Source organism: Egretta garzetta, unplaced genomic scaffold (assembly GCF_000687185.1).
Source record: "Egretta garzetta isolate BGI_Z169 unplaced genomic scaffold, ASM68718v1 scaffold415, whole genome shotgun sequence".
Classification (NCBI taxonomy): Eukaryota; Metazoa; Chordata; class Aves; order Pelecaniformes; family Ardeidae; genus Egretta; species Egretta garzetta.
The window spans coordinates 1,275,853-1,291,280 of record NW_009259686.1 but is presented as its reverse complement, the minus strand read 5'-3'; the positions used below and the strand labels follow the sequence as shown (position 1 = coordinate 1,291,280).

The window sequence follows — 15,428 nt, the reverse complement described above, 5'->3', positions numbered from 1 at the left end:
AAACTTTTGATTTGGAGAAGAGAACTCTTGTTTGCAACTGAAGTAGTCACGCTATTTTCATCCTTCTGATTTTTCTTTGGAAACTTTTTTAGATCTTTCTTTTCTAAAGACAATTTATCATCCAAAGTGTGCTGCACTATCTGTTTCTTTCCCAAGCTTCTTCTGCTATGTTGTTTTGGTGTTGAGTTCTGCTCATAGCTATGTGAGGGAGAATTCACTGATGCACTCATGGATGCATGAATATCAGTCCAAGTATCACAGGCGTGTTTTGCTACCTCTGTTTTCTGTCTCTTTAATTTATCAGTTCCCCAAATATAATCATAACTGGAGTTCAAGCAGTCTTCCATTTGTTTGCCTGCAAAATATGAAAAGTGGCAATATAAATGTATTTAGTAAAACAGAAAGAGTGCCAAATTTCTTAGTAAAATACATACAAAATTACTGAAAGAAGAAAACAAGGATTTAGCCACTTCTCTGGATATTATATGGCAAGTCAACAAAAACTAAACAGAAAATGGATTAGAAACAAAGCACATTCTGTGCTGACAAGAAGCTACAATAGCTTTAGCTATCATATCTTCTTATGTGGTAATTAGCACCTGTAAGCCCTGTTCTGCTTATTCGAAACAAAGTAGCAGCAGAACCCCCTTTTACTCTTGTATTTGTGGACAAACCCAGCATGATTCTACACTGATAAAGCTAGCTATAGTAAAACTGGAAATTCAACGATCATTTTTACTACCACAGCATTACCAGCACCTTGTATTTTTTCCAGTTAAGATGAAATTTTAAATACAACATCATAATATCATACCACATACATCAACACAATGTATTAAAAATAATTAGAATGTGGAAAAAAAATATAATTTGTTGTAGCTATTCTTATGAAATGATTTTCGGGGTGGTGATATATAGAATCTATTCATAACTTTTCACAATAAATTACTCTGAAACAGGTTAGTATCTATGATTATTCAGAATACATTTTTAAAAATCCAATTATTCTACAATCTGATTATTCCAAGAGATGCTTTGTTTAAATACAAGCTGAGTGCAAAGTTTCAGCAATACACCTTCTGTAAGAGCTCCTGTAGATTTTAGGGGAACTCTTGATGTTATTTGCTTACCAAATATAAGTAATATTTTTAAACATATGGTGTAGTTCGCTAAATTCAGGAAAATGAAATATATGGAAATTAAAAGATAAGTTTCACATTACATGATCAGACTCCCATATTGACAGTTGAAAAAAATCTTAACTTCAATCCTCAAATTAAATTGGATTCTTGAACATTTTTAACCATTATTAACCAACATACTGTCACATATCTCACAAGAACAAACAAAAGGGTCACCATCACAGAGCATCAGAGATGGAAGCTACAATGAATATTGTCATGGGATGTGGAGGTCCATTCCTAATGTAAAACTATGTTGTGCAGTTGTAATGTTGGAGGGACATACCCAAGATAAAGCTCTCAAATCTCCATGTTCCACCTACTCAGCACACAACTAATTTACCAAAATAAAAAAGTTTGTTGGCACAGCTATGCTACTTCCAGTATTACTACTTATCCCTAACACTGCATGAAGACATAGCAAGCTGACTCAAGCTACAAGATCCTGCCCCTGTTCTCATGTAAGCCAGCATAACAGAGTTCCTGTATGAGGTCAACAAAATACAATGCATGAAAACAGCATGAGGTACAGCTTACTGTTGGGATAGAACGAGGAGTAAGCAGACCACTGAAGTGGTCCTCATTATGAATTCTAAAGACTGTCTTCTCAGTAAGCAGACCACTGAAGTGGTCCTCATTATGAGGACTTTTCTACTGAGATCAAATTTCTACTGAGATCAAATTTCTACTGAGATCTTACTTTTCTACTGAGATCAAATACCAGCATCTGACTTCAGCTTTTTGCTCATGTAACTGACAGAAGACACGGGGTCTGAAGTACATACCCATTGCACACATGATCAATGCTGTAAAGATGCCCACTGACGTAGCTCAGACTTCACAATAATCTTCTTCCTCATGTCCTGCTACTATGCCAAAACACATGAACAAACCCCTAACCTTACGAGAACAAGAACCCTGATAACAAACAACTTCAAACATTTTAAAAGCTGATTTACTTTTACTACTGTTATTTCTTTGATCCCTGAATACTTAAGCTGGAGAACACTACTAGGTTTGCTTTTAAATTCAAGCATTTGAATTGAAAATTTGGAAGACGTTTCAGTTTTCTGAGGTCTCTCTCTCATTCAGTTCTCTTTTTTGCTTCCCACATCATGCTGTTTAGTGTGCACTCTTATTCTATACAAGATCACTGTAAGAGCAGAGAATCATAGAAACATTTGGTTAGAAAAGACCTTTGAGATTGAGTCCAGCTATACCTGTCCACTACTAAACCATGTCTCTAAGCACCACATCTATCTGTCTTTTAAATACCTCCAGGGACTGGAACTCAACCACTTCTCTGGACAGCCCATTCCAATGCTTGGCAACCCTTTCAGGGAAGATTTTTTTCCTAATATCCAGTCAAAACCTCCCCTGGCACAACTTGAGGCCATTTCCCCTTGTCCTATCGCTTGTTACTTGGGAAAAGAGATCAACACCCACCTCGCTACAACCTCCTTGCAGGCAGTTGTAGAGGGCAATAAGGTCTCCCCTCAGCCTCCTCTTCTCCAGGCTAAACAACCCCAGTTCCCTCAGCTGCTCCTCATAGGACTTGTATTCCAGACCCCTCACCAGCTTCATTGCCCTTCTCTGGACACGCTCCAGCACCTCAGTGTCCTTCTTGTAGTGAGAGGCCCAAAACTGAACACAGTGTTCAAGGTCCAGCCACATCAATGCTGAGTACAGGGGAAGGATGACTTCCCTGGTCCTGCTGGCCACACTATTTCTGATACAAGCCAGGATGCTGTTGGCTCTCTTGGCCACTTGGGCACACTGCTGGCTCATACTCAGTTGGCTGTCAACCAATACCCCCAGATCCCTCTCTGCCAAGCAGCTTTCCAGCCATTCTTCCCAAGCCTGTAGTGTTGCATGGGGTTGTTGTGACCCAAGTGCAGAACCCAGCACGTGGTCTTGTGGGACCTCATACAATTGGCCGCAGCCCGTTGATCTGGCCTGTCTAGGTCCCTCTGCAGAGCCTTCCTACCCTTGAGCAGATCAACACTTCCACCCAGCTTAGTGTCATCTGCAAACTTGCTGAGGGTACACTCAAGCCCCTCATCCATGTCATTGATAAAAGATGTTAAACAGAACTGTCCCTAACACTGAGCCCTGCGGAACACCACTGAAGACTGACATCATGCCAGGACACAGAACCATTAATGGGGAACGGTGTGAGGAAAGAGGAGGAGGTGTGGCAAGCAACACAGTTACAGTAAGGCAGAGCATTTACCCAATGTGATTCTTCATGCTCCATTTTCCTTGAATTCTTACTTCTAAATACTTTGCCAGTTAAAAACTAAAATAATTCAGCTTTAAATATAAATGATAGAGCAAATATATACAGTTCTCATTTCAGTACACTGTACTTTCCAAAATAAGATATACAGGGCATGTATTATTTTCAATTTTTGTAATATATAAAGTTGTGTTATTTACCTGGTAACAATGCATCTTCTGAATTAGTTAAGTCACAAGTAGACAGCGGGCAGTCTCCTGGTGAACTACTTGGAGATATCTGAGACATTTGCGAAGCTAGGAATTTATAAATAATAAACTAGTTAGCCCTATTTGTACACATTTGTACAGATTTCCATACCATTTATCCTTATTTCAAAACAGCTCAATCATGAGACAAGTCATTGCTTTGCCAACTATCTATAACCATATAAATAATTAGACTATTCAACAATATCTCAAATTTACATACTAACAAAAAATAGTCTACAATTTTAAGCCATTTTTTCTAGATAACTCAGCAACACATTTTTCTGAAAATAAAGACTGATGGTAAACCATTTAGAAAATATTATAGACATCTATAAGCCAGTTGAGGCATTTTACTAAAGATTGGTCAAATTCTGCAATTAGTAGCAAAGCCCTGATACAGCAGAAATGCTTTTCAAAACATTTAAAAATATTGCCTTGAAACTCAAGGAGAAAACAAATACAAGCCATGCTAAAATAAATGAGATTTAATTTTTCATCCATGTATCACTGGTTCTTTACTTTCCTTCCACAACTATTTTTGAAATTATAAACTGACATTCTAGTTGACACAGACTGCTTAAAACTTCAAATACTACAGATTCCTGCTCCGGCAAAGATGTTCCACATTTCAACAGTTCATTATAAAAATTGACAAAACCTAATGACTTAGACCTCAATACTTCCACAGTAAGGTAATACTAACACTGAAAAATGATTAGAAAAGTGAAACCTAGATTTAATTCACCAGGATCTACATTTTGAAGTCAACTAGATTTATTCAATTAGGTCATTCAAATTAATTTATTTTTTCAAATCCTGTTCTTCAGCACCTGGACAGATGTCTCATCAATTTTGGACTCCTTTTTAAACTGCTGGCCTCAGGGTAATAACATTACGATCTTTTTCAAGTACAGCATTCACCTTAAAATTTAACAGGAAATAAGATTTAGAGTCCTGCTGTTTAACCACGTTGTGATAATATCAATTTACAAGTTTAGAAAGTCTAGCTTAAACATTAGTCCTCTTGAGCAGTATAGTGATTAAGAAATTCCTTTTTGAAATCACTGTCTTCCATGACTTCTTCTGCCCTTTGAGAGAAAGAATTAAAAGCTAAAGCATCCACACCTACTCCAAACCTGGGAAGAATGGAGGACATGCAATCAAGTAAGATATGAAAAAAATTTTGAAGGCCAGAGCAAGACAAGTGCGCCAAAAAATTTAGCAATAAAGACGATAACCATTTGTATATGCTCATGGATAAGTATAATGTAACTTCTTACCAGTAGGAGAAAGATCTCTTTTTTCCTTCATCTCCTTTATCCTTCTTTCCATTGCACTGCATTTATCTTTTATCTTATTAACAGGGCTGTATACAAGTGAACCATTGTCTTCAAATAGTAAAACTGGTACATCAGCTTCTACACAAAAAAATTGCATTTGTACATTAATATTTACATGCTGTAACAGCTTCAGGGGAAGGGGAACATTCCTTTTTTTTTTTTTCCCTAAAAAAACTTGAAAAAATTCGGTTCCCTATACCTAACATCGCTACAGATGCCTTAATACCACAAACTTGCAAAGAACTCTGTAAAAACTAAGTTAAATTTATTTCTCACAGTGAGATGCATAACAGTAAAAAAACCCAAACCCCCAAATCCATCAAGCGCTTTAAAGAAATAACTTAAGATATTTGAATCTTAGTCCAAAGTAGTTCTTACCAGCATTAATTGCTATCTTTTGTACAGCTAATTCTTTAGCCATCTGGTCCAGTCTTCTCTGCAGCTTCCTATTATTTTCTGGAGTTTTTTCAACAAAGTCTTTTGGCTGCATACATTTGTGCTACAAGACACAGAAAACTATTAACTATATGGTATAAGACTGTCAGAAGTAACTACGCTTCGTATTTGCCTACCACTTTATCACAGTATTTATTATCAGTGTTTAACTCTATGCTGCTACTTATCACCTCCTTGAGAGTTAAGAGATAATTGTAGAAGTTCACATTTTCCAAAGTGAACTTTAACATGAAATAAGAAAAAAACTAACAGGTTTTTTTTTCAGGTAAAAAGGAGACTAAGTCACTACCTTTTCTTTTTCGCTTGTAGCAAAGCTAATGCTTGAAAGATTTTTATTTTTTCTTTTAAATACCAGGATTTTAGGGTTTGTTGCAACTCAGTGAAACATAAACCACATTAAAGTCATGTTTTTTTGATTAGTCAATCATTATGCCATTTTAATTTAAACCTTCACTTCTTTATTCACCAATATAAAAAACCTCTACTTTTGTTATCCTTTCGTCAGATAAGATGTCACATCATCACAGCCATAGCCTTCCTTTACAAACCTACTCAGATGGATAGGTAGAGTTTGCAGAATGTTCTGATAATAAACAGTTCAAATGCCTGAGGTCAGGAAGTCAAGTTCAAACTCTAAAGTTTACTACTCTAGGCCTATTTAGGAAAAAAAAAAAAAAATCACTCACTTTTTTGATCAGTAGAGGTAATCCTTCATTAGTGTCTACTGCAGGAAATAAGGATTCATCAACACGTACTCCAGTTTCTCGACACCTGTGTAATAAATTAGCAGGCCTGTTGTGATTTGGGGTTTTTTTTTTTTTTTTTTTGAGAATGAGAACCTTTATTGCAAAAAGAGTTGTCTGAGCCCTGTAATAACAAAACACCAACCCTTCCTTCTTAAGTACGTATCTGTAGCATAACTACTGTAATGCCCCTCCCCCCCAAAGTCTTATCTATTACACTTCAAATATAAGACCTGATACAATTTTTTTATCATAACAATGCCCTCTAAATTACCATTCTGAAACTCAAGATTCCCACTCATACGTTATTTTCCATGCATTCAAAAATCACTATATTAAATCCTTCTGGCCAGATTCTCGTGAACCTCAAATCTTGCCTTGACTTTTGTGAGGACTGTAGGCTTTCACTGTTCACCAGCTAGCAAACCTTAAATTTGGTCACTGTGATGACAGTAAACTCCCAACTACAACCTACAGAATGTTATGGCTGGGGCATGGGAGCAGAGGGCAGGAAATTTTTCCATTCAGGCAAATGAGGTAGGAGGCTTCATCTCATCCTGGCTTTTACATCTTACCCATTAGTCTTGGTTTTCTGCCTTCTCTTTGTATATGTAATGCTATAAACAGCCCCTTATTGAGAAGCAATCTATATTTATGCAACCTTTTTTTTAATTACAAAACCAAAAATCCAACTGATACCATACCCCTAGTTTTCCCATCCTTTCATACTCAAAGACTGACTTGAGAACAGTAGGACTAATGTAATCTTGCAATATGATACAATCTTCTGTATTTGTGAACACTAAGGATGATGTTGAGACAACAATTTGGTCATTAATACATAAATTAAAGTTCTTTGATCAAAATAGGTAAATACAGTTTTACAGTATGTAAAAATACATTTATTCTCAAACAATAAATAATATAACCGATTATGGGAGAGAGTATGGAACCTTAATAGACTACACTAGAATTCACCAAGAAGTCATTCAAAACTGTGATTCTAGTGACACCTAGTGATCTAACTGCTATAAAGGTTGTATCTGTAGAATTATAATCTAATGCTTAGTTACTCAGTTTTCAATAAAGATGAGCCAAACCACTACATGTATTTGTCAAACTAACTGAGTCTAGAGTTTTCTGGAGCATTACATAGAGATGATATTCAACATGGTGGATTTCAGTGGCTGTTATTAAATTCTGGATAATAATCAGCATAGATCTAGACTACATTAAAATGTACATTAATTCATTGATTCAGAGAAGCTAAACAGAAGAAAATTTGACCATTAAATCTCATAAGAATTCTTTACTTTACAGACAAATCTGAATGCAAGTGATTTATCTATCTTATTTTTGACAAGTGAGTTACTGTACTAAGAATATATGGGTAGTTTCCCAATTATTGGTTTTATTTGGAAGTATTCGGTGTTGTTAATTTGGATACACATTGTAGCAATTCTGTCTTTTGTAGGGTTCTTTTTATTGATGGGTTTTGATTTTTTTTAGGTTGCTCATTGAGGTATTTGAGATGAAGAAGCTCTAAAAATTTTTTTTAGTGATCCCAAAGCTGTCACTCATTTTGTATTAAATTTAACATTTATTTGCATGAACCTTATAGCAAGTCCATGATTTTGTGCACCATTTTTAAAGTCAGACATATCTACCATTCTTAGAAAACAAAAAAAGGAAATAAACACTTCTTTTTTTTAATTGAAAATACATTTACTCTGGAGTTACACATTTTTTTTAATTTCAATTGTCATCTTATTTTAAAGTCTTCTTCCCAATCAAATTATTTCCTATTAAATGGTAGAACTGCATTGTTTAGGTTCAAACACATGCTCACACTATAAAGCAGAAGCTTCCAATACAAGTTTGAGGAAGATCATTGGGGAAGAGCACTGGAAATCCAGTAAGAGTTCAGCAAAGGCAATGTTCATTAAATACTGCACAAACCCTTGCAGTCTAATAATTTGTGCTGGCTTTTATGGAGAAAAGTGAGCCTTATAGTATTTTTTTCAAATCATAGGGCATGCTCCTCTGAGATGCTCAAGCACTGCTCGGGGGAAGATAACACTAGTGTATATGCATAACACTTTGGAAGTAGGGGTCCGCTAGCTGTTAAGCGGGAGAGTATCTGGCGCAAAGCAGAAGAATCAGGAAACGCTGGAGTAATTGTTTATTATTTGCTTCCTTGTCTGGTGTTTTCAAAGTTCAAACATCAAAAAGTAGCATTCAGATTAAATACCATATACCGCAGCATCCTTTTTCCAATATCAAGATTTTCAAGAGCATGTAAAAACATGAAAACACAGCGAAGCATTCCCAGTTTACTTACCTATGTCCTGCAGATTTCTGTTTTAGAGATGATCAGATGCAATACTGGGTTTGGGTTTTGATAAAACGAAATGTTTAATTGCTTCAGCATTTTTTTAAACCTATGTATATCTTTGCTGACTATGATTCGGCAACACGGAGTTCTACAGCCTAACCACATTTCGCTAAAAAACATCATTTACTGTTTTCTCTGAATCTGCCTCCAGACAGATTCATGTGATGCTTTCCAATTCTTCTACTGGAAAGGAAAACATGCATTCAACCAGAAAGCTATTTTATATCTTCAGTGGTGCTTTTTGATATCCTCTCACATTTGATGATAAAATGCTGTCATGACACCACACAAGGTTTTATGTTCTATTTAATTTGATTTTTGACTACTGCTGAGGTAGTAAGGCCATGAAAACATTTACTTTAAGTCCAAAAATCTTTATTTTCCTCTCACATAATGTGATGACCATCTTCCTTCTGATACACTTAAGAGGACTTAGGCTTTAAATAATCTCCTTGACACCAGCAAGAATTTTATCCTTCCACTGTCTTCTTCCATTTTAAGTAGACTCCTTTTTGAAGTTGAGCACTGTCACAGAACTTGGGTTTTGCTGTTCCAGTATAACACTGATTTTATACTGTGGCCGTACTTACAAGAAGGTTCTCTGAAATAATTTGAACAACCATCCACAAGCCAATTAAGGCTAAGCGATACCTGAAATATTTGTCTTTGCACTTTGCTCCAACAGCAGTCACCCAAGCCCCAGTCTGGAGTAGGAAGTTGCCATTTACTACTATATCTCCTGAGATGACATTTCACAGCATTTCATAGAATCACAAAATCATTTAGGTTGGAAAAGGCCTTTAAGATCATCGAGTCCAACTGTTAACCTAACACTGCCACTAACCCATGTCCCCAAGCACCGTATCTACAGGTCTTTTAAATACCTCCAGGGATGGGGACACAACCACTTCCCTGGGCAGCCTGTTCCAATGCTTGACAACCCTTTCAGTGAAGAAATTTTTCCTAATATCCAATCTAAACCTCCCCTGGTGCAACTTGAGGCCATTTCCTCTTGTCCTATTCACCTGTTACTTGGCAGAAGTGACTGACCCCCAGTGACACCCCATTTCTAACCATTCTGAGAATGTTCCATTCGCTACTGAATGGAGCAGCTGGTTAATCAAGCCATCTTTTTTTAGTAATGCTAAAACTTCAACTCATATGAACTCTGCATTATTTGCTTACACAGCTATCAGTTTCAAACTAAGCTTCCATTCATACAGGATCACTATTTTACTGGCACAGACTATTCAGTCCTTCCTGTTTACATTCTCCCAGGGTTCAAAAAACTGTCTTCTGCCTACCAAATTTCTGAGATACTGGTATACTAGGCATTTAATTTAAAGTCAGGTACTCCAGTTCCCTCTTCTTATTACAAAAAATTTTAGCATGTATGCTAGCACAGACTCATTTTAATTTTGTATTGTCTGTGCCTCATGTGAATAACCCTATGGCTAATAAAACTATTCATTACTATCTCTTATGTAAGCTTCTACTGCTCCTAACCTACACTTTGCTTAAGGGCATGATATTCCTATGAATTCTGCCTAGAGTATGCATCAATCTAAATTGTACATTCTTGTGTACCTTTTGGCATTAACTTCAAACTAAAAGGCAAAAGAAAAATATTTCAGAGATTTTCAATCATAATTCACAGCTTGAGTGTCCCCCTCCCCCCTGCCCTCAATAAAACATTTCAGTTGATTTCCAAAGTTCCAACAAACCTCATCTTCTAAGCCAAATAGCAAGACCTTGCCTTGTCCAGAGCACGATACTAGGAACACTTGAAGAAATACCAGCGAGATGCTAGTCTACTCTTTCCTACCAAACAGCTTAAGTTTTCCCTCCAGATTCTTTCTCCGGTGTCTTCAGCACGATACTAGGAACACTTGAAGAAATACCAGGGAGATGCTAGCCTACTCTTTCCTACCAAACAGCTTAACCCTCCAGATTCTTTCTCCGGTGTCTTTGTTGCTGGTATTCAGCAACGGTTAAAGTTTCTTGAGGCTTTTACACCTGGATCTCAAAGCTCCATGCTGTCCCCTACAGTATCAGATATACAGCTGTCTCTATGTCTGAGCCTTCTACAGCATTCATCCGCTCAATGTCTTTCACTGTTCCAGAGGAGACTCTTGCGGGAGAACGGCTATTACAGAGACAGCATTTCTGTATGACACATACTAGACTCTCCCCTGTAAGGTTCATCTCATTCTTCTTTCGTTGAAGATACTACCCACCTGGATTTTTCTGCAATCCTTTTTACTATAGCACATCCAAGTCCTCAAATAGATTATTACTTCCTGTGACTAAGGTTTCAAATTCCATATTTATAAACTTAGCCATCTGAAGAGCATATTTAATTTTATAACCAAAGATTCCTATTGAAATTACAATCGCTCTCATGCACTCAAATAGCTCCAGGTCACAGAAAGATATATTCACATAAATAAAATTTTGCGTCACTCATTTTTGAGAACTTAAGGTATTTCTTTGTGTTAAAGCTAGCTGGGTTGTGCAGCTGTAACTTTATAACTGATATTCTTAAAAAAAAAAAAAAAAAAAAAGAAAAATCCTGATTCTGCAGAACTGCACAAATTTCTGTTTTGGCTAACGGACTTGCATCACAGGTTTTGCAGTTGTAGTGGCCTGAATTATGTGGCTGCAGAGCTCAGTTTGCCCCTCCCCTCTTTTTTTTCTTTTTTACTTTTACACTTAGCAGACTTCTATCTTTCCAGGCATAGTACAATTGGTATAGGAAAGGGCCTCTTTACTTGACTTATATTCTTATTTCCATCATCACAGCAATTTATTGATTGGAGTGTTTGAGTATAACACATTAATATTCTTAAACAGTGTTTTTACACTTCATCTGAAATCTAAGTTAGCCCTCACAACCACTCTGTAAACTCAGAGAAGCAGCTATGGACTAGTAAATCCTCATGGACTAGCTGCACGGCTGAAAATTGATTACTTTTTTTTTTAAAAATTTAACTTTTTCCCTATGGTAGTTGAGAATCTTCAAGCAGTGCTGTTCTGAACCTGCCAAATGTCTTAAAAGCCAGACTACATATGGATCTTTTTATCTCTTGCTAGGAGATAGTCTGTCTACAGGAGCTAAGCAGAGAAACAGCACAATGTCCCTGATGAAACATGCTTTTTCATATGAAAATGGAAGAATTCCATTCAATACAAATATCTGATCTTCACTGCCTATGCGTGCCATCTGAGAGCAAAGGAGTGGGAACACTGAATGGTTAACAAATATACTACTTCAACACATTCATTTTTCAAGAGCTAACATTTTACCTTTTTATGCAAGTAACATGCTTAATAATAGGAATAATGTCATAGGAAAGTTATCATTTACTCTTCGATTATCACTATTTCAAGCACATTAAAAAACAAGTACTGTACTTAAGTTTTTAAATAAAACAATACTAGGATCCATTATCTCTGGAATGGGTCATGTTCATTATATTCACAAGTACTTACCTTTCCACCCAGAGTACAGAAACTATTTTTACACCCATCTTCTGTGCTTTTCTCCATGTAGCCAAACGTCCGTCTTTGAAGACTACATGGGTCACATGCTTATTCAAAGTTTTTGAAACCTGCAGTAGTACACAGAGAGTTCATCTTTAAGTCAGAAAATCCTAACGAAACTAGCTAGTGTAATCAGTTTTTAATGTATAAGTAATTAGCATAAAAACTCATTCTAAACATTATGTCAACGACTCTTTTGATCTTTCTCATCTTCACAAGAAGCCTCATGCAATCAAAACTCAAGACTCAGTCAAGCCAACACAATGCATGCTAGAGGGCTAGAGTAGCCTTTTGCTTCCAAAATTCTTTTCTCTAGGTTACCGTTTTAATCTCTGTGCTCTAGCTCTATCACTAATCTTACAACATTTTTATTTATGTAGCCCAACATAATTTCTTATGCAACAACCAGTACAGAGAGTAGTTGCCACTACCCAAAGAAATGCCAAATTACATTTTTTATTTAGCAACAAACAGTCAGGCTTAAAGAGTACTGCTAACCTCATCTTTTAAACTAATTCTCATCAATAAAGATCACTTTTAGATTTGAGGGAAGGCTGAAGCTACTACAAACAAACAAAAAAAAATACAGGGAACACTTTAAAAAGTGAGAAATACAAAAAACTTAAGTCAGTACAACTAATATTATACCTGACATTTTCATTGTGTTGTACAACTGATCAAATCTTCAGTTATCAGCCTCTATTGACAACTAAGTGATAACCTTTTTAGTTCTAGATACTCCATCTTTCACAACCAAAGTTTCCTTTTGTGGAGCTAAACAAGCTACACATAAAACTGATCCATTGTTGTGATTGTTCACATGGTGAGATCAGTACAATTCCTATTTTACAGGAGCATCTTCTCAGCACAGCCAAACGGAAATAGCCATGTAGCTTTCTGTTGTGCTCTCAATTGCATCACTACACTTGGCTCCCAACATGTTGGTTCTACATTTGGCTGTAAGAAAACTATTCAGCTTTTCCAAAAATTTTTGGTGTCAAGTTCTGCTTCTCAGAGGACAAAACCCCATGATATTTAAGTGTCAAGGTATACAGGACCAATGAATCTCTTTCAGAATAAGTTATAACTCCAGACACAATTGCTTACTCATTTGTGCTAGGATCTGGCTCACAGCCCACGTGCTAAGAAGAAACACACTTGATATAGCTTTGCCTCTAAATTATGGAGAAGCATGACTTCAAACTTCTCTCTCACCTCTCCTGTCTCCTCCCTTACCCTGGACACCCTCTGATGCTCACCTGACCTTATCTCGAGATGTCTGAATCAACAATCTAGTGAAAAACCAATAGGGAAATTTTCTTTCCCAACAGAGTGAGCCAAGTCAATTTACTACCATGTGCTCAGCCCAATAAAAAGGAATAGTGAAGGGGCAGGATCACACCTTTTCAGTCACAGGGAGCTGCTAAATAGGCTCATCTGTATCATCTGCCTATACCTTTCATCATATCCAGCTACTTTTTGATCAATGGGAGGAATCTTGAAGCTTTATGCTTTGTCATATTTTCTGTGAGAGAAACCTAACATGACCAGAATTCCATAGATCTGCTGGTACAGCACAAAAGAACCAGAAATATTTCTTATTCAAATTATTTACTGAGAGTTGTATTTGCTTTTATAATAAAACCCGTTATTCTACTATTATGTCATTCTATCTCAGCTAAATCCATACAGAAAGAGAGGCTTTGGGGAGACTACCTAAATTACAGTAAGATACACCTACACATGTCCAATTAAAAGCACAGGGAATTCATGCAAGTGTTATTTAGAGTGTGACATGGACCGTAAAAACCTTTATTAACCAGTGATAATGTGCAAGAAGGGAAGATGCCAGTTTGACTTTGGTCTTGGATTGAAATTTTACAGCTGGCAATTAAACATATTTTGCACCTACAAGTCAACTATACTTGATATGGAAAAAATCACTGAGCCATACACAATGACTCTTAGATGCATTTTTACTAGCACTTTCTGGAGCTGAACCACATTTGTAGGAGAGTGAATGGAAGAATAAAATGTCATAGTACTTGGGTTAGAAAACATTGTAGTAACAACAGAGCAGCTCCCTACAAGTTAAAGAAAACAAAACAGCATAAGGTACTTACCTGTAAACCACAGGGTTTCAACACTTAGATTACATTTGCCCACAGTATGTAGCAAGCCCAATACTTCACAACAAATGCATGCTATCGTATTAATAGACAGGTTTATAGATATAGGAAGGCTTTAAATGCATTTCTCATCTGTCACTAATAAGAATTTTACAGCACATTCGTCTACTCTCAGGTCTCTGATTGTTTCCCTTCCTGCACTTTAAAAACTCATACAACAGGGAAATATATGTGACAAGCAGAACAAGCAAGCTGTTTTGTAATTAAGAGCTTTCCTATTCTATTTATTTCAAAATTGTTTCCTTACTTTTGCTCCCATATCAAGAAGTTGCTGTTCAAAGGTTTTTGAATAATCTTCTGTTCTGTTAGATGACCAAACTTCTACAAATGCAGATATACCTGGATCAGAAGAGAGACAACAACAAACAGCTAATGAAGTATATACTATGGTAAAACTGGTTAAACCGCTTTTCCAACAAAATTTTGCCCTTATACATATTGCATTTGGTAGCAAGTATTGCTTTTAATAATCTCAGTATCAGATGTTAGCAGCAGAATATCCTTTTTAGAGTGTTTCTGTCCCTTAAATTAGTTGTAATGGAAAAAACTTAGAAGTTGGACACTAGTTACACAACTTTTCACTTGCTCTATTTAAAACACACTACCAGCGTAACAAGCAATGCAGTATCTTTACATGACTGCTTACCTTTGTCATTAATCACTGCTAATCTTTAGGTTAATGAAAAATTTTCCAAGTTGATATAACACAAGTTACAGGACGTAATGAAATTATTCCTTCCCCAAACTCCTAGAAAACTCTGCAGAAATATTACTCAACGATTTCCAATTTACTTAAAATTCCACCTTATTTATACTGAATCACCTCAAATTAAGTACATATCACAGGGGCTAATACCATTTCATGTCAGCTGCTTTATGTAACTATAGGTATATCACATGTAAATAGCTTCCTTTATCAAACAGATCAATAATCTCTCCAAGGAACGAAGTCAGCCTTGGTTGAGAAGGTGTTTAAACAAACCCACCCAGATGTATTGACATGGAGGGATAAGCAGATGAAACTCGTTAACAATCCATTAATTAATTTTACTTAGGACAGGAACTGAAGTGACCTACAACCATGCAAATTT

At 36.3% G+C, this 15,428-nt stretch overlaps 1 protein-coding gene across 1 annotated transcript in view; it reads right to left on the bottom strand.

Moving 5' to 3' along the window:
- The window catches only part of MCPH1 (microcephalin 1), a 324,796-nt gene that overhangs the window by 118,874 nt on the left and 190,494 nt on the right, over positions 1-15,428 (bottom strand). The window contains exons 2-8 of the mRNA XM_035894170.1: positions 14,585-14,676; positions 12,098-12,216; positions 6,154-6,238; positions 5,390-5,510; positions 4,952-5,089; positions 3,621-3,716; positions 1-355 (exon numbers count right to left, since the gene is read on the bottom strand). The exon at positions 1-355 is cut by the window's left edge and continues 587 nt beyond it. Coding sequence (XP_035750063.1) covers positions 1-355; positions 3,621-3,716; positions 4,952-5,089; positions 5,390-5,510; positions 6,154-6,238; positions 12,098-12,216; positions 14,585-14,676 — 1,006 coding nt within the window. The remainder of the gene's footprint in view (positions 356-3,620; positions 3,717-4,951; positions 5,090-5,389; positions 5,511-6,153; positions 6,239-12,097; positions 12,217-14,584; positions 14,677-15,428) is intronic.